This window comes from Chelonia mydas, chromosome 10, assembly GCF_015237465.2.
Source record: "Chelonia mydas isolate rCheMyd1 chromosome 10, rCheMyd1.pri.v2, whole genome shotgun sequence".
In the NCBI taxonomy this organism is placed as follows: Eukaryota; Metazoa; Chordata; order Testudines; family Cheloniidae; genus Chelonia; species Chelonia mydas.
Genome location: NC_051250.2, coordinates 70,487,729 through 70,510,935, shown reverse-complemented (window position 1 = coordinate 70,510,935; position 23,207 = coordinate 70,487,729). Strand labels below are relative to the sequence as shown.

The 23,207-nt window shown below is 44.5% G+C and overlaps 1 protein-coding gene across 1 annotated transcript in view; it reads left to right on the top strand.

Moving 5' to 3' along the window:
- AGBL1 (AGBL carboxypeptidase 1) overlaps window positions 1-23,207 on the top strand; it is a 354,668-nt gene that overhangs the window by 15,558 nt on the left and 315,903 nt on the right. Inside the window, exon 5 of the mRNA XM_027822795.3 lies at window positions 17,030-17,067. Within this exon, the coding sequence (XP_027678596.3) occupies window positions 17,030-17,067 (38 nt within the window). The remainder of the gene's footprint in view (window positions 1-17,029; window positions 17,068-23,207) is intronic.

Here is a 23,207-nt window from a genome sequence, read left to right as displayed (position 1 = left end):
TGTGTCAAGGAGACAAAGGAAGAATCCCCCTTGGAGAGTGCTGAGCTGTATGTTGACATTCATTTCCTGATAGCAGGGGGAGGTGGGGGGGAGAAAGAGTGAGCAGATAAAACTCAGACCACACACTTAGGTGTCAGCACATCCATGCTGGTCCAGTAATGTGCTCCCAGAGTAGGGATATTGATTTTATGTATTTTGGATTTTTATTGGTATGGCACCAAGGTGTGCCAGGTGCTTCACAGAGCAAAGGAAAGCATAGTCCCTGCCACAAAGAGCTTACAGTCCAAATACAGATAAGGGTATCAACGCATAATAGGGAGAGGAAGGCCAGAGGGAATACCGTGGTTATAGCAATAAGATCCCACAGTTATTCAATTAAGGCAAATCCTTTTTACACTAGGAAATGTTTCTAAAGAACTGCCCAGTGCTGCTATGTCCATTCAGCTCTGCCTGGCAGACCAAGTGTGACTAGGACTTCAGCTGCCACCACCAGTTTCAAACACTGTATTGTTTTGTACACAAACAGGTGTAATGTGACACTGTGTCAAAGTCCTCAGCAGCAGCCCATTTACAATAGGACTCCTTATGCTGTTGATGCTGGTGGAGCTGAACAAGTGTTAGCAACGGTGGGTACTTATGAGAGTATTTCCCTGGTGCAGATATGCTCTTTGGTTTCGTGCATACAGTGGACTAATAAGTATGACTGGCTCACTTCTGGAAGCTATGACTGAAGAAGAGTCCTCAGCACTCAGTAGTTGACCTGAGGCCAGGCTCCCAACATTGTTTGCACAGTTAGTCTGATGACTGTGGGGATGGGGAGGGAGTGTTGAATAAAAGAGCAGCTTAAACCCAGTAATGTTCAGCCCAAGCCTATGTGAAATTGATCAGGTAGGTGAGGAAGAGGGTTTTCTGATGGGTGCTGCTGCAGACACCGTATGGGTCCATGGCTTGATAATGCTGTCAGTGCTCTTCTTAGCACCATTATCTGCAGGGCAACACTCGGGGTGGCAGCTATGAGAACAAAACCTGTAAATAACCCTGTAGCTGGGCAGCCCTAGGCTGGCCTCAGAGAAGTGGGCTGGAACACATGGAGGAGAACCTGACAACTTTGAGGAAGTGGCTGGTGAGGAAGACCAGTTCTTCACTGACTCCAAATATGGCAGAGGCAGCAGCTTTGGCAATGAAACCTCCCTCTTTTTCTGAAGTGTAAATCTTGAAACTGTCATGGCTCAGAGATTGGGCATTACAGCAGGCTGCAGCAATAACTGGACCATTTAGGAAGACACATAAAATCATCAGATGATTTTGGCTTATGCACTGAACTTTCCCTTCCTGTTAAATGGAACAATGTTGTTTGGACTTTGCTCAAGCCATGTGGCATACACTCCAATAACATAACAATGCCAGCTGGGTTCAACTCCCACTATCTTGTTGGGAGTGGTGGTCTGTTGATTTTGTGTGTGGGGAGGGGGGTTGTTTAAAATCATGCTTGCAAGTCGGCAGTCATGCCAACTTTCACTTCTTTCCAAATTGTTGTGTGCAGAAAAACAAGGGCACATGGTTGAACCACCCTGATAATGCTTAAATTTTGACTGAGCTCCTTTTAGCTCGATCCGTTTATTTTTATATCTACAGCTAGACCCTGCCACCCTGGGCTGTTATCTAGTTTGTTCTTACATACTAACCAGAGTTTGGCTGGGTTGGTTGGGAGCTCTCCGAGAAAAAGAATAATAATAATAATATACAATTCATAAGTTATAATTTAGGTTTCTGCAAATACTGGTCAAAAATGTCCCCTCAGTTATGCCACTGTAACCCCACTAATCTCAAGTGGCAACTGTGCAGTGTAACCAAGATGAGAGCTTGGCTTGATATTTGCTGAGTTCTGAATTAATCATTTTCCTTCTAAATCTCCCATCCTAGTACAGTACTGATCAGGCCTGGTGCTAGCTACATAGCTGTTGAGATCTGACCAGACAGCTGATTCCCAGAGGGTTGTACAGGCATAACTGAGAAAAATTTGACACTTTTTGATTAATTCAGGAAGTGGCTCTGATGGATTAAAAGGGAGCACTCTTCTCTCTGACTGAGGAACTAACTGTCCCATTGTGATGCTAAAGAAATGCCAAATTTGTTTGTGCAGGACTTCTGCCTGCATCATCCCCACTGGCGTCTTCACTGACCCATTCTTCATTCTCCACAGTGATGGTGCATTTCTTAGGACACCTGTTCCACCCCCCTGCACTTACTATTTAGAACCGCTTTCCTAGACTTCAGGTCCAATAGATCCCAAACTGTGGTCTGTGCATCGCTCGACAGTGGTCTGCAGAGAACAAGGAGATGGTGTCTAATTTTTTACACCTGCTAAATTGCATTAAAAAGAGCTTAAAATGCTTTCCTAACATTCCTTTTCCCATGTAAGCAATTGCTATTGATGCCAAAGGGACGTTATATGTTTCAAATGGGAGGAGAGGGGTCAGGATGAAAGGCGAGGTGTCTGGGGGGCTCACTATCTGTTAAGATTTGGCTCGTGCTCTGAAGAAGTAAGAAACCCGCCCTGCTCTAGAGTGATAATATTTCGTTCATGTTCATGTTCATGCTCTGCACTGACACTTTGAAGAGCCAACTTTCAGCAAGGTGCGTGGAGAAATGAGCAGGTAGATTCAATCGCCAACAAAAATAGACACCGCTTTATATTGGAGATGTGTTTCCGACCAGGCCTATTGATGTGGCTGTTTCCCCACGTCTCTGCCCTGCAGCTAAAAGTGATTCCCTGCCTGGTGGCCAAAATAGCCGTTGGCGCACCCTGCATGATGTTGTCTGAGACCCTCCTATAGAACATAGGCATCATTTTATCCCGTGAGCCAAAAAGGGAGTCTCCCTCTTGCTGAGCCACTATAGACCAGACGTTTAAAGGTAGTTAGGTCCCTCGGTCTTTTGAAAATCCCACTAGGCACCTATCTGTATGTTTAGGTGTCTAAATACCTTTAAAAATCTAGCCCCATGTGCCTGGTTTACCTTGCCTTAGCTGGGTATAAGCCAACCCTTCCAGGTACTCCTCCTCTCTCTCTCTCTCTCTCTCTCTCTCTCTCTCTCTCTCTCTCATGCTCATAATGACCAAGATATTTTGGAAACTGGCTGTGTGTAGCTCTGCCTCAGGATGCAGATCAGTGCCTACTAAGTTTTTCAAAAGTGCCTAAATAAATTAGGTGCTTAACTCCCATTGAATTCAATAGGATTTAGACCCCTAAACGGCATAGGAGTTTTTGAAAATCCCACGAGGCACCCATCTGTATTTTTTAGCGCCTAAATAACTTTGAAAATCTGGCCCAAGGTGACCAAAATGCATCTGTAAAATAGAAATACTTAGCATTTCTCTACCACCTTCATCCATTGATCTCAATTTGTGATTTGCCAACACTAATTAATTAAGTTTATAGCATCACTCTGGTGGGGCAGGTAAATACACATAGGGAAGTACAGTGGAAGTTCTTGATCTGCCTAAGGCTACACATTAAGGCAGTGGCAAAGTCAGGGGTGTGGGGGTTGGGACTGACAATTTCCACAAATTTTCCTCCCCATTTTTGTTGAAATTTCATTGAGATGAAAACTTTCCAACCAGCTCTAATATCAACCCACATTCTATATCAGTGTAGATAACATGTACAAATTGCATAATCCCCATCTGTAAAATGGGGATAATATTACTTACCTCCTTTTGTGCAGGGTTTTGATATATGCAGATGAAAAGCACTGTACTGTTACTAATCTTTCCATTTACTTCCTAATGCAAATGTGTGTGTACTGGTCATAATGATGCTTCCTTCATTGTTACCAGCTGCAGCCAATGCATTTGGCCCACTTGCAGTTAAACCGTGATTTGGAGGCTTTTACAGAGTCAAACTGCGGCCCTAATGCCCCAGTCGGACCTGCACAGTTGGACCGCAGTGCCCACTCAGAAATTCAGGGTTGAGGTGTGTAAACTGGAGGATTGCATCACGTGGCATTACTGCTTGTTTACACACATGTATTTCTTCACGCAGTACAGGGAAAGTGATCCTGAGTATGTCTATACTGCTATTAAAAACCTGTGGCCAGCTGGCTTGGGCTCAGGTTGTGGGGCTGTTTTTGTGGTGTAGATGTTTGGGCTGGAGCTCGGGCTCTAGGATCCTGAGCAGTGGAAGGTGTACTACACTGCAATTAAACAGCCCATTAGCCCTAGTCACCTGGCACCGGCTAGCTGTGGGCTTTTAATTGTAGTACAATGGAATCTCAGAGTTATGAACACTGGAATTACAAACTGACCAGTCAACCACACACCTCATTTGGAACCAGAAGTACACAATCAGGCAGCAACAGAGACAAAAATAAGTAAATAAATAAAAGCAAATATGTTACAGGACAGTGAGTGCTGTGTTAAACATAAACTACTACTAAAAATAAAGGGTAAGCAGCATTTTTCTTCTGCATAGTAAAGTTTCGAAGCGGTATTAAGTCACTGTTTAGCTGTAAACTTCTGAAAGAAGAACCACAGTGTTTTGTTCAGAGTTACGAATATTTCAGAGTGACGAACAACCCTTCGTTCCTGAGACATACCCTCTGTTAGCCGTGTTTGCATATGACCTCTAGCTGCAGTGGTGTGTTCTAGAAGGGCCTGCAAGCTAGTTCTCCTCTTTAAATCATTATCTTGAACGCTTTCCTTTGGCTGTACTTTATAGATGGGCTTCATCTGAACAGAACCAGAGGGGAAAGTGAAATGCTGCACAAAGCTATTAAACTGATGTATCTGAGACTAGTAAAATGGCAACATTTTTTTCATGATTCCATTAGATTAAAAAGAACAAACTTTTTTCCCGTCCAGTTCCAGTATCAATCAGTCGTCTTTTTCTTTCTTTTGAGACAGCCAGAGTGTCTTCAAAGAAAGGCTTACACAAGTTAACTCCATTTCCAGGAGCACAGGGCCCAGTGCTGTATGCCAACCCCCATCTCAGTGTTGCATCTTCACATATCTAATTCTTTTCATATCTGTTAATTTTTAAAGATTTTTAAATTTTTTAAATTTCTCTTTAAACATACATTTCAGGAATGACTGAAATGAAAGCCATATCTTCCATCCATCACTGCAGCCTTGTTACATCCAATAAAGGATACTTTTTAGTGAATAATATTTTACATCTTTTAGAGCATCCTGAAGTACTTTACCAACATATCGTGCCTTGGAAATGCTGCCATCTCTGGGTTGGAGAGTGCTAGCCAATGAGTTATGCTGTAGAAAGAGAAGGAGAGCTTTGGCTATGGACCTTATTACGTTGAAACCTGCCTCCCATTTTGTACTCACAAATAACTGTGGGCATAAATAAGGTGGGTGAGATAATATCTTTTGTTGGACTAACTTCTGTTGGGGAGAGAGACAAGCTTTCAAGCTGACATACAGCTTGTCTTCGGGTCTGGGAAATGTATTCAGAGTGTCACAGCTAAATACAAGGTGGAACAGATTGTTTAGCATAAGTATTTAACACACATTTCAAGGGATCATCCAAGGTAAAGTAACCCGTTAACACCCTTCCTGTCATGGGCGGGAGGCAGTTGGAGGGGGTTGTTTGTGGGTTATAGATTGTTTTATTGAGCCATAAATTCAGTGTCTCTACTCAGTCAATGACTTTTAGTGTCTAGAAAAGTTATGAATTTACGCTCCCAAACTCATCTTTTGAAAGTGCTGTTCAGGTTTCGTTTGTGGATGAGGACTGTTAGGTCAGATCTAGAGCGATCCCTTTGCGAAAAGTGTTCACCCACAGGTGATGTGGTGCTTCTGTCTTTGTCATAAATATAAAGGGAAGGGTAACCAGCTTTCTGTATACAGTGCTATAAAATCCCTCCTGGCCAGAGGCAACATCCTGTTACCTGTAAAGGGTTAAGAAGCTCAGCTAACCTGGCTGGCACTTGACCCAAAGGACCAATAAGGGAACAAGATACTTTCAAATCTTGGGGTGGGGAGGAAAGGCTTTTGTCTGTGCTCTTTGTTTACATTTTTATTCTCTCTTGGGACTGAGAGAGGCCAGACAGAAATGCATCTTCAACCCATCCTAATCCAAGTGTCCAATATTGCAACCAGTATAGGTAAGCCAGGCAAGGCGGATTAGTTTTGTCTTTTGTTTTATGTGAATTTTCCCTGTGTTAAGAGGGAGGTTTATTCCTGTTCTCTGTAACTTTAAGGTTTTGCCCAGAGAGGGATCCTCTGTGTTTTGAATCTGAATACCCTGTTAAGTATTTACCATCCTGATTTTACAGAGGTGATTCTTTTACCTTTTCTTTAATTAAAATTATTCTTTTAAGAACCTGATTGATTTTTCATTGTTCTTAAGGTCCAAGGGTTTGGGTCTGTGTTCACCTGTACAAATTGGTGAGGATTATTATCAAGCCTTCCCCAGGAAAGGGGGTGTAGGGCTTGGGGGGATATTTTGGGAAAAGACGTCTCCAAGTGGTCTCTTTCCCTGTTCTTTGTTTAAAACGCTTGGTGGTGGCAGCATACAGTTCAAGGCCAAGGCAAAGTTTGTACCTGGGGGAAGTTTTTAACTTAAGCTGGTAAGAATAAGCTTAGGGGGTCTTTCATGCAGGTCCCCACTTCTGTACCCTAGTGCTCAGAGTGGGGAAGGAACCCTGACACTCTTTTATCATTTTCCTGTGTGAGTTCATTCGAGAGCATAATCATTGTCTAGTTTCACCCATTTAGTTGTTATTGGGGCATTAATGCCTGGGAGCTTAAATTCATAACTTTGCTAGACACTAAAAATCATGGACTGAACAGAGACACTGGATTTATGGCTTATTACAACAATCTGTAACCCATTAACTCCCCTTCCCCCCCGCTGCTTTCCCCTCCCTCCCTTCCTTTCCCCCCTATTACTGGAGCTGTGTTAATGAGCCTCTTCACTTTCAATGGTCCATTGAAATAAGTATTAAATACTTATGCTAAACAATCTGTTCCACCTTGTATTTAGCTGTGACACTCTGAATACATTTTCCAGACCCGAAGAAGAGCTCTGTGTCAGCTCAAAAGCTTGTTTCTTTCATCAACAGCAGTTGGCCCAATAAAAGACGTTGTCTCACCCACCTTGTCTCTCTAATATCCTGCGACCTACATGCCTACAACAACATGGCATAAATAGTGATAGTTAGAAGCCCTGGTACCTGGCTTGCTGGCACAGCTAGAAGTAGTTGGACATCTAGTTGCTATCATTTTGCCCACAATTAACCGCACCCCCAAAACTATGCATTTGCAATTAGTTGTGGGCAAAACTTTGAGTGCAGTTTGGGTGGCTGGTTTTAAGTGCCAGGCTCTAGATACCCTCAGAGAGCACTTTGTCTTTTAAGGGTACCTCTGAAAGGCTCCCATGTTGCAAAGTGCCCAGAAATCAATTTATCCTCCTCAGAAGGCTGAGTCCGTGTCTACCAAGATTTGAACCTGTGGTTACCGGGATTTGGCATAGGTCTCTAAGCCACGCTCTTCAGCTGAGTCAGTGACACACTATACAGGTTTTACTTGGCAAATGAGTTGTCCGCTTTTCTTGTATTGCTTTGAGTGGGTTTAGTCCTCATAAAAGTGTGAGTCAGAGATCTGGCTAGAAGTAAGCATAGTGCAGGCACAAGTGGGGCTGGATCTCTTCTCCTCCCCTCTCCCCCCACTTTGCTGATTCACCTCGGTCTTGATGTGCAGTAAAACATTTTTGATGTGTCTGCCAGTACGGGAGGGGAGGGAAGGCTCCTCTTGAGCACAGGCTGCCAGTCCTAGTAAACTGATGTGATGTGAATATGTATCAGCTAAGGACTTGGCAAAGAGACCACCAGACTCATTTCCACTGGTGACTTAAATGGGATTGAAAGGCGGGTCTCCAGGGGGAAAGGGACAGATTGAACCCCTTTGATTGACACATTTTAATTACCTATTGGATGATTTGGGCCCATGTTATGCCAACGTGCTGCACTGGCTTTGTTTGCATATGGTTCTATGATAATATGTTAACACACCAACCTAAGAAGAGCATTCCTGTTCCCCGCCTTTATAGGTCTATCAGGGATAACATCAATGCCTCTCTCTCAGCCTCTCCATGCATGCCCTTTGGGTTCTCACATGGTCATACTGAAGCTGCTGTGGGTAATTAATCTGTTAAAAATTCTATTTGATTGTGATCCTTCCAGTCCTTTCATCTTGATGTGAATGACAAGCTGTCACAGCCTGCCTCAGCCATACTGGTGACATCTGACCCCGGAGAGGGAATTGATAAGAATGGAAAATATCTTTCTGGGACCTGATTTCAGCCTTTGGAGGTGGTGCTACCTATGCGCTGCCCTGAAAAAGAGCCACTGGTGCTTTGTTTGAACATGAATCAAAATGTATGTCCTCGGCAATGAGTAAAATCAGCCCCTCCTCTGATGAGAGATGTATTCTGGGGGCTAAGGGACTGGATGGCTCAGAGACCACCTGATTCCCTCATGCTTTGTATCACGCATACAGATGTAGTTGGATTATGTGGCTATGAAAGAGATAGAGAGAGGTGCCTGGGCTGGGACTCTTTGCAGCAGCCCTTTGTAAATCCCAGTGATTCTTCTTTTCTGCCAAAAACAAACTTATTGCGGCACCATAAAATACCCCAGTGAGGGGTGGGTGAGAGGCAGGATTTATATTGGGAGGCATGGGGGATGAGAGAGAATGAGCATCAGTTTAATCCCTGCTTTCTGGGTCTCATTCTCCTCTGGCATTGGTTTTACACTGGTATAGTTCATAGGTTTATGGCCAGAAGGATCAGTTATGATTATCTAGTCCGACCTCCTGCGTCGCACAAGGACTGAGATCCTCTCTTAGTGACATCTGCATCATGCCCATAACTGCTGCTTGAGCCAGGGAATATCTTTTAGAAAACACTTTGTGACTTTAATTCACCATGGTGCAAGTGAGAGAAGAATCAGGGTTGATGTCCGCTGAAGGCATTAAAAGGGCAGGGGCCCAGTATATTTTCAGCAGTAATGGGTGCTCTGTGCTGTTAACAGTGACTTGGCCTCCATCTATCTTCTGTCTTCATCCTTTTCTCTTTGATTGTTAAAACCCATAGAAACCCATAAAGCTTCAGAGAAATATTCTTTAAATAGGCTTAATTTCTGTATCACTTATTTGTACGTGGGATCTCTTGCTCGCTAATTACATCCAGCAGAATGGCTAGAGTCACAGAAAAGATGTGATTTTTTTTGGATGAAATATAGAGCTCCCTTTAAAAAAAATCCTGGTGGCTGGAACTGTAGCAAACATTAGCGAAGAACTTGTGGGTAGAGTGTGAAGAGAAATTAATGTTCAGGGCATCTTTGCCATCCTTCGGCATTCCACCAAACCCACATCTGTGCAGAACAGCTGGAGCGCCACCTGCTGATGTCGAGGGGGTTATTGCAAACTGTAAGCAGGCTGGAATTAAAGAGCTCATGATGATGGGTGTTTGTGTCAGTCTTGGACTAGCATTGGCATGAAAATGCCAACAGCAGCTGTGGCCTTGCCCAACCACATTTCCAGGATCCATAAATCACTATTTTTAAATCTTTAAACCAAATCTCTATGCAAGTGCCTGCACATTTATGCTCAGTATTGTTGGGCCACCAAGGAAATGATTATTCAAGGCATTTATCTCAGATGAGATCCACCTCTTGTACAAAGCACCTGTCGCCATGGTGTCTAAGTGACCCTTGAAGCTAAGCGCCATGTATCTAAATGACCCTCAACTGTGAAACTGTATTTTTAGCAGGATGCTTTGCTGACTATATAAATCCTGAGAGTGAAGCATGAGTCCCTCGGGTTGACGATAAAATACAGCCTGACAATATGTACAGCTTGAGTGTAGTTTATTCCCTTCACTTCTCTGGGAAATGTGCTTCGAGCCAGATGATTGTTTGTAGCAGCACCCAAAGGGCCCAATCAGGATCAGGACCCTCATTGTGCTAGGTGCTGTATAAACACACATGACGGGGCTGGTCCCTGCCCAAAGAGCTTGCGATCTACACTCACTTGTTGCATCTTGTCTTTGTGTGATGAGCAATAGGGTTGGGGGGGGGGAGAATAGGAGGGGGGCCATGATAAGATCATGCTGTATGCTAGCTATGTGCAGAACCTCATGGTTCCCAATCACCTTTATTTTCCTTCAATAAATCCTAGGAATCTCCATTAGCGCTCTACTTAGCCATTGTCAGTGTGAGCTCTTCTCTAGGCATCATGGCAGAAGGGAGTCTGGAAGAGGCATTTGACCAACTAAAGGGTAGAGGCTTTATGCACTACTTTGAGGTAGGTGTCCCATGTGTAAGCATGGAAAAAGCGCAAAGACGCCCATGGGAGAGGTGGACAGGTGGGTGATTAAAGCTGTAGGAGTTGGATTTGCACAGATCTCTTGGGTCGTTCCCTGCCTATCCAATCTTTGGCTTCCCTGCTGTCTTGGAGCAGTTGTAAGGTGGTTTTGAGATTTGGACACCTACCCAGTGGAACTGGGCTATGAACTTTCAACTCATTTCACCCAAGCGATCAAATAGCCTTCACATAGTTTCACTTTTCATTTTCAAAGTGCTGTACAAACATCTGTTTAATCCTTCGGTGTTTGGTTATGATGAGTTACTTGCTATGGAGTTAGATCAAAAGGGGATATTAAGGGAGCCAAACAGGAATGATAAAACAATGACACAGATAAGAGTCCTTGAGAAAACAACGGGGAAGCTGTTTATTGGGGAATACCCTACCTGGCTTCACTCAGGCTCAGAATGGTTTCTTATCAAGGCTTAAGCCTAGGATCAAAAGGAGGATATCAAACACTAGAGGAACCTGGGCCTAAAAAAAGGTGGAAGTTGAGAGAGTGGTCAGAGTGTCAGCAAAAGCAAAAAGCTGGCAGGCTGGCAAGGAGACAGAGAGGCAGAAACAGCAGCAGAGGGCTCTGCTTCTCACGACCCAGAGATGGAGGTAACTGAAACGTAGCAAAGCTTGCAAGGAAAGTTTAAGGATTGGGTAGAGGCAAATATGCATGTAGACCTTTATTGTTATTTTTGTTTACCCTTCCCTCTGTGTGCTTCCCACACATGAATACATAACACTTCGTTTTGAAGAAGCGGTTGCTGTGTCACTTTAACCACCTCGTTGGTCTAGGCCAACCCTCCAGGATTGAAAGATTAATTTTTAATTAAAGATTATATCATGTGATGGTATCTCCAGGAATTCATCCAGCCAAAGTTGGCAACCCTACGCTGGTCACAGGTTGCCAGAGTGAAAGGCCTTACAGATGCCAAACCAAGCTGGGCCTGTGGCATTAATACAATTGGTGAACAAGGGAGCTGTGGCCCAGAAAGTCAGTTTAAGAGAGGGTGGACCATGTGGTTCCACCCAGAGTGAGGTGCAGGTAGTCAAGGTTGTGCTCAAGAAGCACTAAAAGGGGTTTGTTTCATACCTATGACACTAGTATGAAGCACAGGTGAATTATCTCTATTTTAAAGATAGAGGGACTGGGGCACAGAATTAATCAACAGCTTGCCCAAAGTCACACCATCAGTTAGTGATGGATGCAGGCAACGCAGTGGCCTGGATCTGCATGGGTGACCTAGAAATAAAACTTCTTTTCTTATTATTCATTGTCTGGGGTGCCCAGTTGTGCTGGATAATCCAATTTTTATTTGGCACACAGAACAGTGGCATTTTTTCCTGGTTGTTGTTTATGGTTCCTACACTGAATTTGCAAGAAGCATTTGTCTATCTGGTTAAGTTGTGCTCATGCCCAGTTATCAGCCCTGCTGATCTGGAAGCACTTCAAAGCCCTTTATTCTTCAGAGTGGCTGTCTCTGAAGCCATTGAGGGGTTTTTTGTTACAGCGCAGCATTTATTATTATGTCTTTTAAGATAGGGCAACTTTAGTTATACATTTTTTACTGAAAGGTATAAATGAACCCCTTTGAGAGGGTTGTTTTTTAAAATCCAGTGTATGATCTTAGTGATTTATTGCTGCAAAGAGCAGAGAATCAGTCGACAACATATGGACAGGTCTGTAAGGCTTTTTTTTTTTTTTTTAAATCTGTTCTTTCCTGAGACAAATGTAAAGTTTTGCACTGGGCACGCTATCAAGTTCTCTGGTGTAGCATGTGCTCACGGCTTCATCTTTCCTGAGCTTTGCAGCCTTTCCCTCCTGTTCCTGTCTTTTTTGTTCTCTCGCTCATACACGTTTTATTTTTCATTATCCTTTCATTTCCCTTGTCCCAGGTTCTTCATCTCATTATTTCTTCTGATGCCAGAAAAGGGGCTGTTGGTTTAACATATGGTGTTACTAGGTGACTGTGTGGTACCAACACCGGTTGTCTTGCTTGCTAAAGTTCTGTCAGTGTATCAGTCAGCTTGCCTATCCCTCACTGAATGTCCTTCCCTCCCCTATATGACTTTCGGTTGTGTTTCCTTCTTTCCCCTTAGAATGTTTTGGGTGTTTGAATTTGTTCATAGCCCCAGATATTGATTATATTCTGGGGAGGCTTTGCCAGGCATCAACTCAAAGACACTCTGTCTCTTTTACTGGTTTACAGTCTCATGGGAAATACTGGACTTGATCCTCCACTAGCATAAATCAATGTAGCTCCATTGATTTCAATTTATCTGAGCTGAATAACACCAGCTGAGGATTTGGCCCAATATCTTTGTTTGTTTTCCAAATGTCTTTTCTTCACTTTGCTTGAGTTGCACCTAAATTTAAAATGTCTGACCCTATATGGAGTACCTGTAAAGTACACGCTATACGACACACAACAGACTGTATATTTCATTTTATAAAATCCTTTTGATAGATTGTGGTTTTTTCAGAATGGAAAATGGCAAGCTTCATTCTACTTAAGTATAATTACATTCACACACACACACACACACACACACACACACACACAGGCACCAGCTGAGTTCGGGCCTGCTTAGGGTGCCAGCCTGGGACTCAGGAGACACAGATTCAAATCCCTGCTCTGCCACAGACTTCCTCTGTGACCTTGGGTAAGTCACTTAGGCAACTGAGGTACAGAGAGACTATGTATAAAACAGGGAAAGTAGAACTGCCCTGCCCCATAAGGGTATTGGAAGGATAAATGCATAAAATATTGTGAGGAACTGGATGCAACTGTGATGGCGGTCCTACAAGCACCTTAGCTAAAAGGAGTGTGATAGTCACAGTACAGACATGTAGTAAGAGACATTCCCTGCCCTGAAGAGGGAGCTAACATTCTAAATAGGCAGGAGAGACACAGGGAGGGGAAGGGATCAGCAGTACCGGCCAGGTAAGAAATGGATTCTATGTGCACCACTGGAAGGGATACAACATACAAATGTTTATTCTGGTGATCGTGAGATGGGAACTCCTCCTGGATTATTGAATACGAAGGTGTCCTCTATATCAGGGCAGAAGTAATTTTTTTCTACATTTGGAGAAAGGTCTCAGATTTGACTTCTGTGGCCAGTGCCGTGAGGGATTAATTGCTATAGAGCAGGCACGCAGGCAAAGAAACATGGGCCTCGGTTGTCAAAAATGACTCGTGATTTGAGGTGTTCAACTTGACGTGTGGTGAAGGGGCCTGACTTTCAAACAGTGCTGGGCACTCACTAGCTTTTTGATTAGCTTTACTTGGAAAAGGGAGGTCAGACAGCGTTTGGCAGTTTGCAAGTCTCCGGCACTGAGTGATAGATTTCAGTATTGCGTGGCTTAGGTAGGTGCTGACAATCTGTGTTAGTCAAAGCCCCTCTACTCTCTTTTACCACCCAGGAGGGGCGTGGTCAGATGGCTGTCGGTACTTCCAGGGTTTCTTCTGGTGGGAAAGGGCTCGCTTCTTCAGGGGAGGGTGCACACTGTGTTTGTGGCTCTGCCTTCAGCTGGTTACACTAATTGGCTTGTGAAGTCCTCCCAGAAGTAGGTGATAGTCTGTGGAATGTGATGATTCCTATTAGTGGGAGGTACTGGGCTTTGGGCCCAAGTGAGGTCTGGGTTTAGATGGTAATTTATTGCCCAGAAAAGTGTGCAAAACGAGTCCCTGCTGCCTCTGTGGCAGAGGGGAGATTGGCTCTCTCACATAGCAGTGTCATAGGTCTGTGGAGGTTCCTTGTGAATGTTCGATGCTTCATTTTAGATAAGCCCCCAAAAGTGCATTAGTGCATCCAATGCCTATTGGAACTGCCCCGACCTCTTAGGTCTGCCGGATGGAGCCAGAAACACTGTGGGCACAGCTTTTCTCATGATATTCAGGGTTTTGGCGTCTGGTTCAGGAATCACCCAGGAAATGCAAAGGCCAGTGCACAATACATGTATACACATAATATCAAACCCCAGTCATGACTCATATTTGGATGTGAGTTCTGGATGACGGTTTGAGCTGGGTTGAGATTTGCTTGGAAGTTGTTTCCCTAGTCCCTACTTGAAAACTTGGGGGAAAGGCTAGGTAATCGGTGTGAGCAGTATAGCCCATTCCAACAGGTGGCAGTCTAACACACTGAATGGTTGCATGTCACACTGAACACCTTCCATCAGCTGCCTGGCTGCTGTCTAATTCCTGCAGAAGTGATGATGACTTTCCTGCTTTTTAATTGGTGAGACTTTAGTTGCAGAAATGCTACCATGTTGACTTTTTTTTTTTCTTGGCCCTGTTTGCTGTTTGTGTGTCTGACAGATTAATTCTCAGATAGGTAGGTTTGTAAGGGAGGTTGGCCTGGAACATTAGGTGCTGGCAGGAGTCGGCTCTGGAAGCTTTCATCTTCTCAGCTGTTGAGTGGACACACGATAAATAGTAGTTTGGTGAAAATAAAATATTTATTTTCTGCTGTAGGATGATAATTGGCTCAATGTGGAAGTTAATATGATTTATTTGGGGATTTGTTTATAAAGAGATTATATTGTAATGAATCTGTGGGCATGAAGGGCCTTATAGATGTAGTTATCCGACATGCTGTCGGCACCGGAAATTCGCAGTAACAGTGGGGCTTGAGCTCTAGTCCTCCTGCTCCAAAAGCATAGGCTGATATAGGAGAATCTCTTCTGCTACTAGCTGTATGGCGCCTATGCTACACAGAGAAGCAGCTCTGATTCCATCCATTTGAGAGCAGAGGTGCATATACCCACCAGCCATGTCATCGCAATATGAAATGAGTGACATACTGAAGCATTTGATTGTCCTTACTGTGGTTTTCAGAGTGGGCACAAATTGATCCAGCTCCTGTTTAAAACCAGACCCAGTGACCTGCTTTGACTTGGCAGCCTGCTGGGTCAGTGAATTGTTCAACTTCCTCTCATAGCTCACCTGGGCACTGAAGCGCATCTGGTTCTGAACCTGAGACTCCTTAACTACTCGCTTTCTCCCTTCTCCTAAAGCACTGTCACCCCAGCAAGAGCCAGTGGAACGCATTAGTTGGTATTTCCCTGTGAACGGAGCCAGTGCATGTTGGTAAGGTTTTGTTTTAGTGAAGGCAAGCCAAAGTCATTGCTAGGAAGAAGAGACAGCAATCAGGACAGGGGAGGGTAAGGAGTGGGTGGGATTTGGGTTTCCCAGTGGAGGGTAAACTCTGATAGAAGTTTAATCCATTGTGGCATCTCTGCATCTTGAATCTAGCACGTGATTGCTCTCCTATCAGTGACACTCTTAGGTGAAATGACCCGTTCGTTCTTTTGAATTATAGAGCTGTCAAAGGCTAGCAGCTGGGAGCTTTGGCAGTGATGGAAGGTCAGAGACAGGGCAGAGATGTGGGGACATGAGAGGACTGATGGATGTTTTCATGCACTCCCCATGTGGGTTTGGGACAGTTGCAGGGAGCTTGGTTTGACTACATTGGCACACTTAGCCCTTTGTGCAGTGACTGTATGTATGTGTATTTCATTGTTTCCCTAAGGAGAAGGAAACAGTTAAAGGGGAAAATCAGGAGTGTCTCACTCCATCTCCCCCTTCTGCCTGTATTTATTTAGCTGGGAAAGAACACACATCTGAGCGTGCAGTTTCACGGCTGGCGCCTAGTGAGGCATAAAGGTCAGTGTCAAGAGCCCTCAGCCACTGTCAGAGTGTAAAAGGCCCTTTGTCAAAGTTCTCGGTTTTACAAGTATATTTTGTTACAATTTTGTATCTGTTGCCTATAGAATCCTGAGCTGTGTGGGATTGCTCACCCACTGAAATACAGCTGTCTCTGGGTGAGACGCAGCAGCTGTTCTGCTACAGCAAAGTTACACAATTTCTGTGGGGGAAAGAATCGAGAGGCAGTGTTGTCTAGTGGATAGGGCACTCATCTGGGACACAGGAGGGCCTGGGTTCTAGTCCCAGCTCTGCCACAGATTGAGCTGTGTAGCCTTGAGCAAGTCACTTCACATCCACCTACTTTGTCTGTCTAGATTGTAAACACTTTGGGGCAGGGGTTCTCTTAATATATGTTTTTTCACCGCCTACCACCATGGGGCCCTGATCTTAGCTGTGGCTACTGTAATACTAGTGATTGATAATGATAAAGGGAGAGGCCGTTTTTCTTTTTAAATTGACGCCAGAGGGGGGAATGTTTAGTTTAGCAAAATGAAATGTCTTGAGTTGGAATTTGGCCAGAACCCTGGAGCTGACACATCTTATGATGTACATGTGTCTGATGACCCAGGTGGCAGAAATATATCCCCGTGTCTGGTCTGGATTTGTTCTGAGTCAGTGATGCAGACAGAGGGCTCAAGGGAAACAGTTCAAAGACTGAAGACTTGTCTCATTTCTTTTGATAGGTGGGTGTTTGTTTATTTTTAATGGTCAGTACAGATTAACGTAATGTTGAGGCTAGAGGGCTAATGCTGGTCTTGTTGGATAACTGAATCAAACACAGAGAGCCTGATCCTCAGCTGCTGTTACTAAGTGTAGCTCTATCAATGTGAGTGAGGTCCTGCCAATTTGTAACAACTGGAGATCTGACCCAGAGATTGGAAGACCAAGGTTAAAAAAAATTATTGAAGAAATTGACATTATTTCTCCATTGTTTTTCTTCCTCCAGGGCTGCCACTGAGGTTCTAGCAGCTTTGCTGAAATCAAGTAAGCGCCTTCTCTTTATATTCTTACTGACCTACCTGTCTGTGCTGTGCACCTAGATAGACATGTCCCATTAGGAATGGATACTTTCTTCTCCAACTCAACGTACCCCCACCACACACACACACACACACACACACACACACACACACACACACACACACACACACACAGCTCTGAAATGCAATAGACCAAAGCAATTTGTGCTGAGAAATGGGAGGGGACAATATGTAGCATTTATTGTATGTCTTGCCATGTTTCCCCCTGTGTCTCTATGATGATGCAGGTGGGAAATCATAACCTAGACATAAGGGTGCAAGCTCCTTAGGTGAAAAGACTAGGATGGCAACTTGTTCTGATTTTTTTGGGAAGAGCTTAGAAGAATTCTGCAGACTGTCATAATGAAACCACTTTTACTTTATTCTCCCCCTGCTAGCATCTCAGGTCTCCACTTGTGCTTGAAGCCTTGCAGATCTTAAAGCTAGCCCTGGTACTTAGAGATTGCCTTGGTGTAGCCAAGCTCTGACAGGGAGTATCTAACACTGGCAGTGTCTGGTCCGTGGGGGTTAGGGCTCTTTTAGCTTGGGTCCCCTTGTATGTACTCCTGGCCTGAATGTTCCTGAAGTGAATGTGTTACCCTTTTCTGCCTTTATCTCATCCAAAAACACTTAGCTTTTTATTACCAGGATTTAATAAAGCTTTGATTAAGAAAGAGTGCTCTACTATTGCAGACAATCTCCTCTCCAATAAATCACAATGGCGTATTGTCCTCTCTCTCTTCCCCCGCCTCCCCGCTCCCTTTACTCTTTCTCTTCTCTGTCCTTTTTGTGAGCATTAGGAATAAATGCATTTGTGAAAAATTGTAGGCCTGGAAGCAGTACTTAAATGAGCATGCTGCAATGGGATCATGTCTGAGTCGCACCGGCTCAAGTGATGAATTCTCAAATAATGCTCTGGTATTAACCTTGCTGCCTAGATTTAAAAGTCACGTTATTGCAACGAGGAAACACCTTCTGGTTCAGATACTAAATCTTAATAAGGGGGTGATGGGGCCACTCCAGAGCTGCCTTCAACTTAAAAGCAAAATTAGCATTTAGAGAAGGAGGAATTCACGGAGAGGAGGGGAGCTGCAGGGAGAGTGGAAAGCTCAGTTGGCAACGCAAGCCTTTCTGCGGCACTCCTGCTTGATGGTCGGCATCTGGGGCTGTGAAGGGAGATTCTGCTGTCTCAGTGGTGTTGATGGGACCAGGCTTCCTGTTCCAGCACAAGCTCCCACCCTATTTGCGATTGCACAACGTTGATGTGGTAACTACAGCAACCACTTAGTGGAAAAGTGACATTAGGAAAGTAAGCGGTAGAGTTTTAGCTGTTTTTAAAAAAAATGTGATATAACTGGAACCAAGGAGGCTGAGCCAGCACCATGTGATCAGCTAGCCCTGCCCAAACCATCACCAGCGGCTCTGTGGTTCATCAGTGGTCCACAGTTGGAGGGTCACTGGTCTAGACCATGAATTTGGTTTCTTCTCACTCTTAGTGTCTTTGGAGGCTACTAGAAAGTAAATGTCTACAAGCATTAGGCACTGTTGTATGTGAGAACTGCTTGTGAAGACACAGGCTGAAATCAAACGTGGTGGACCTCACAGATGTGAAAGCTGTGGGCTTTGAGCTGGACGGGAGATGGAAACCCTGGTGCTAGCTGCAACGATGAAATCGGGGTGTGTATGAGCACATCGGTTATTCTGAGCCTCACTAAGGCCTTGAAAAGTGACCTGCTTGTGCTACTGCACTGGGACTTGATCTTGCTGGGCATGAGGATGAGATCACCCAGAAAACAGAGAGGTCAAGAATGCATCCACCTTCAGGGTTGCACTCAGTGTCTCCAGCTGGAGTGATTCTCTGCCTCTGGCTACACAGATCATCTTTGCAAGGATCTCTTAGGCCAGGAGCCCTTCCCCTGCTTTTGGCAGGAAGTCAGAAGGAGAAAGAATCCCCTATAGTTTTAACAGGAGCAGGCAGATAGCAGTGCCTCTCCCTAATGTTTTCATGGTGATAATCTCCCTGCCTCTCAGGCTTCCTCTTGTCTGCACTGATACTTTGGCCAGCTCTGAGCAAAGGGCTACCTGTAAACTTTGATCTGTGGCCGAAATCTCACCTCTCTCTGTCCAAACAGACACTGATGGGAACTGCTCACCTGCAGCTGCTTAATACTGGGGAGTTATTGGGGAAGTAGCTGAGGGAGCAGGATCTGTCTGGGAGCCACAGAAGGCAGCCGAGTATCAGGACATTACCAGTCTGTCTGGAGCTGGGAAACTGTCTTGACTGGTAACTATCTTAGAAGTAAAAGTACCAGGTTTGCCAGTGAAATGGCTGCTGGGATATCTCGTGGGGAACACCTGCTCACAGGTATGGAGATCATTGATCATTACCATCTCTCCTGCAGCACATGGTCCCCCTCACATGCCTCATGAACATGACCCATGTTTCTCCAAGGTATTTGCAAAGGGACACCCTCAGCTTGAGGGATTTTGGAGGTGAGGCCATTCTGCTTGTTATTTTTATAGCCATATCCCTGCTCAAACCTGCTTAGGGCTCCAGTAAAGGATCCTGCTCAGGCAGCAAATGTGTGTTTCTTGAAATTGGTGCTTCACCCACAGCTGGGGGAAAAAAGCCTGCAGCCCCGGAACATGGCCAGAGAGAGCCAGGTGCTTTTCTTCTTGAAAATGTGAACGGAAAGGAATTATAGACATTTGGATGACTATTAATGTAGGCTCAGAAGCGCGTGTCACTTCTAATGCTGCAATAACGACTATATCCTTTCATAATTAGGATTGTAGATTACTTATACAAAATAGATTTTCCTCCCCTGACAATCAGACCATCTCACTCAGCACTTGGAATCTCGGTATTGCCAATGTCAAACATTCAAAAAATCACCAGTAAGGCCCCTGAAAACCATGAGATTGGCTTAAAAATCATAACGTCAAACATACCAAAAAGTGTGTACTTTTAATTTGCCTTTTGGTTTTTAAGCCTTTAGGCTGCATTCAAGGCTCATTTTCGTATGTTATTCTGCAACCCTGAGGATGCACATTTACTTTTTTTTAATATGAAAGCTGAGATTCTTCTATAATCACCTGACTCCAGGAGCTGGGGCTTTAAGGGGAATACCAAATACTGCAAGACTCATGGTAAAATCATGAGAGTTGGCAACACTGGCATCTCCTCACTGGCTTCCCTTGCTCACTGCATTGACTTTAAATGTCTTGCCTTTGCCACCAGCCGCTGCACTACTCCACCCTGGCCTGCACCTTAGATCTTATTTCTTTGCATGTCTTTCTCTCTACCCGTGACTCTAGTCTTGACATCCCCTTCATTTCCTTCTCCCACACCTGCCTTCATGCTTCCTTCTGAGCAGCTCCCTTGTGCCCAGAATGACCTCCTAACCACTGTGTGCCAGGCTCCCACTGTCTTCTCATTCTGATGCATCCTAATGATTCACTATCTCTGTCGTGTCCACAAACAGAATAAGCAAACACAAATCCTCCTTTGGCTCCTTCCTCTGTTTTTTCCCATGCATCTTCTCTGACTGTCTACCTTCTGGACGGTAAGCTCTGCAGGGCAGGGCCCTTCTTTTATTTGGGTCTGCGATGGTCTGAGCATTTTGTTGGCCGTTAGCAAATAACCATAGTTGGGAGGCTGAGTGACAGGGGGGCATCAGTAATTCTTCTGTAAGGACTTGCGATTGAGTATGTCAACGCCCTTCACAAAATTAATGAACTAAACCTCACAACCCCTGGTGAAGTGGGTATTGGCCCTCTTGTACAGATGGAGAAACTGAGGCACAATGAGGCAAAGCATCATGCCCATAATCATGCAAGCTAGCGGGAGAGGTGGAGATGGAACTCTGACCTCCTGGCTCCATGCCGAGTGCATTGGCAGAGCAGCGGGGAAGGGGGAAGGGAATCTGTGCTGTGAGTGACTCCATCCCGTGGGATCTTTTGCTTTGGTCAGTGCCGAATTCATGCCAAAAATAAAGTAACCCAATGCAATTTTTTGAGGGTGGAGGAAATAGTCAATCTAAAGAAACAGGCTCAGGCAGCTGCCCGTTTGGGACTGTACGGTTAAACTGGGTAATTCTGAACATTCCTCTTGTCCCCCCCCCCCCATGACACAAGCCAACTGCCTCACCCCAGCACCACATGATGGTGCTGTTGTTATAGTTATCCCAGGTCCCATCAGTGCTTAATCCAATATTTATTTTTGGTGAGTAATTTGTTTATCAGCAGGTTATTTTAATCTAATTTTGGTCATATTTGTTATACCCGACTATCTGCACTTCCCAGTGTTAGCAGCTTGCGTGTCTTTAAGGAAATTAGCTGGAGCCAATCTCAGAGGCATTATTGAAGGGAGAGGGCTAGGGAAACAGACAGAGACCTTGCTGCATTGCTTGCCTAGTGAAATTGTAATGAGCACTCTAAAGAGACAGGCTGCGATGACCTCCTGAGTATGTCTCTTTTATCAAGAGGATTCTCTGGTGCAGGCAGCAGTTATTGCAAATGACCTTTCCACCCCCTCCCGGTTTCCTCTCTCCTTATCCTCTTGCCTTACCTATTTCCTCCCAGCCATTCTTCTCCTTCCCTGGTCCTCCCCCCTCTTCCTCCCTCGTCCTTTATTTAACCACTCACACTCTTCCTTTCATGAAGGCATGAGGATTGTGTGCCCTCGAGGGGACACATAGGCTCCCCAAGAAAGAGAAGAGGGGAGTTCTATTAAGCAAACATTTCATAGCCTGCCCGTCAGGGATGGGTGTGCATCAGAACTGCCCATATTTTGTGGAAGGGTCAAAATTAGAAGGTGGATTTCAGTTTTGCAAGTGATGGCCCCACCTTTATAACAGTGTGAAGTAAAACCCCTGATCCGCCCCTTTCCCCCCTGAATTTCAGGATGTTTATAATCCCAGTTCCAGTTTTGGGGCTGTATTCTTGTCTCTTCTTCAGAGTATAGTCATTCAGTGTAACTGGGTAGAGTGAGGGGGGAAAGGAAGGTTGGGAATGGATGTCCCTTTCATTTCTACTCCCCAAGATTGTTCTTCTCTCAGAGGTTTCTCAATGCAGATGTACCTCCTGTCCCAGAGTGGAAGGATGGTTTCAACTCCAACATGGACAGCTCAGTGCCCATCTGTATTATGTCCTGAAGGATGAAATAATGGAGTTGAGTTGTTGCATCATTTTGTTTGTGTCTCTGTTAGTGATGAATTGGCAAATGAGGCATGCTTATCCTGATGGAAGGACTGTGTTTGCGTCCCCAGTGATGGGTGGACTTCAGAAAGTTCAGAGATGGAGTTTGGAGAAGTCCTTCAAATTTCTGGATCCTTATCTGAACTCTCCAGACCACTTCAGTCTGAAAAACTGGATTGGAAATTTTGCGCAAACATTATTTCTCATGGAATTCAACACTTTGGCTTTCATCCAGAAAATGAAACATAAGGGAGAAAAATTAAACCTTTTCAAATTTTAAAGATTTAATTCCCATTGGGGATAGTTCTGTAGCTTTGTGGGGCGTTGATTTGCTCTTTCTTAATCTTCACATGTTCATGATGCAACAATGGCCAGTTAGTGGAGGGTTCTCATGTCATGCTATATCTTTGTGTGAGATACCATCTTGGCCAACATCAGGGACTGAAACAGGGACCTTCAGAGCTGAAGGCATGAGTCACTACAGCTGGAACTAAAGCTCATAGCTGAAACAGACTCATCTCCTGGGTGGACTGGGCACAGAGGGAGACGTGTACTGCATCCTGACCAATGGGATGCATTTGTGTCCTCTGTCTTCTCGCCATGGTGTTGAAACCTTAGTGACATTGCAGTCGGATGCAGCTGTTCCAAGAGACGAAATAAACGTTGCATGTCTTTAAATGTCATCCCACAGGCTGGGTGTGCAGGGTTGTGGGGCAGAATCATGGCTGCCCCCTGAATACTGGGATGGGTGGAGAGTCACTCAGGGGTGGCAGGTTTGTATAATTTTTGGTGTGGCCCAGAACAGGTCCAAGTCCCACCCCACCACACCTGCCTTGTAAGCCAATATATATATATATATATATATATATATATATATATATATATATGTATATATATATATATATA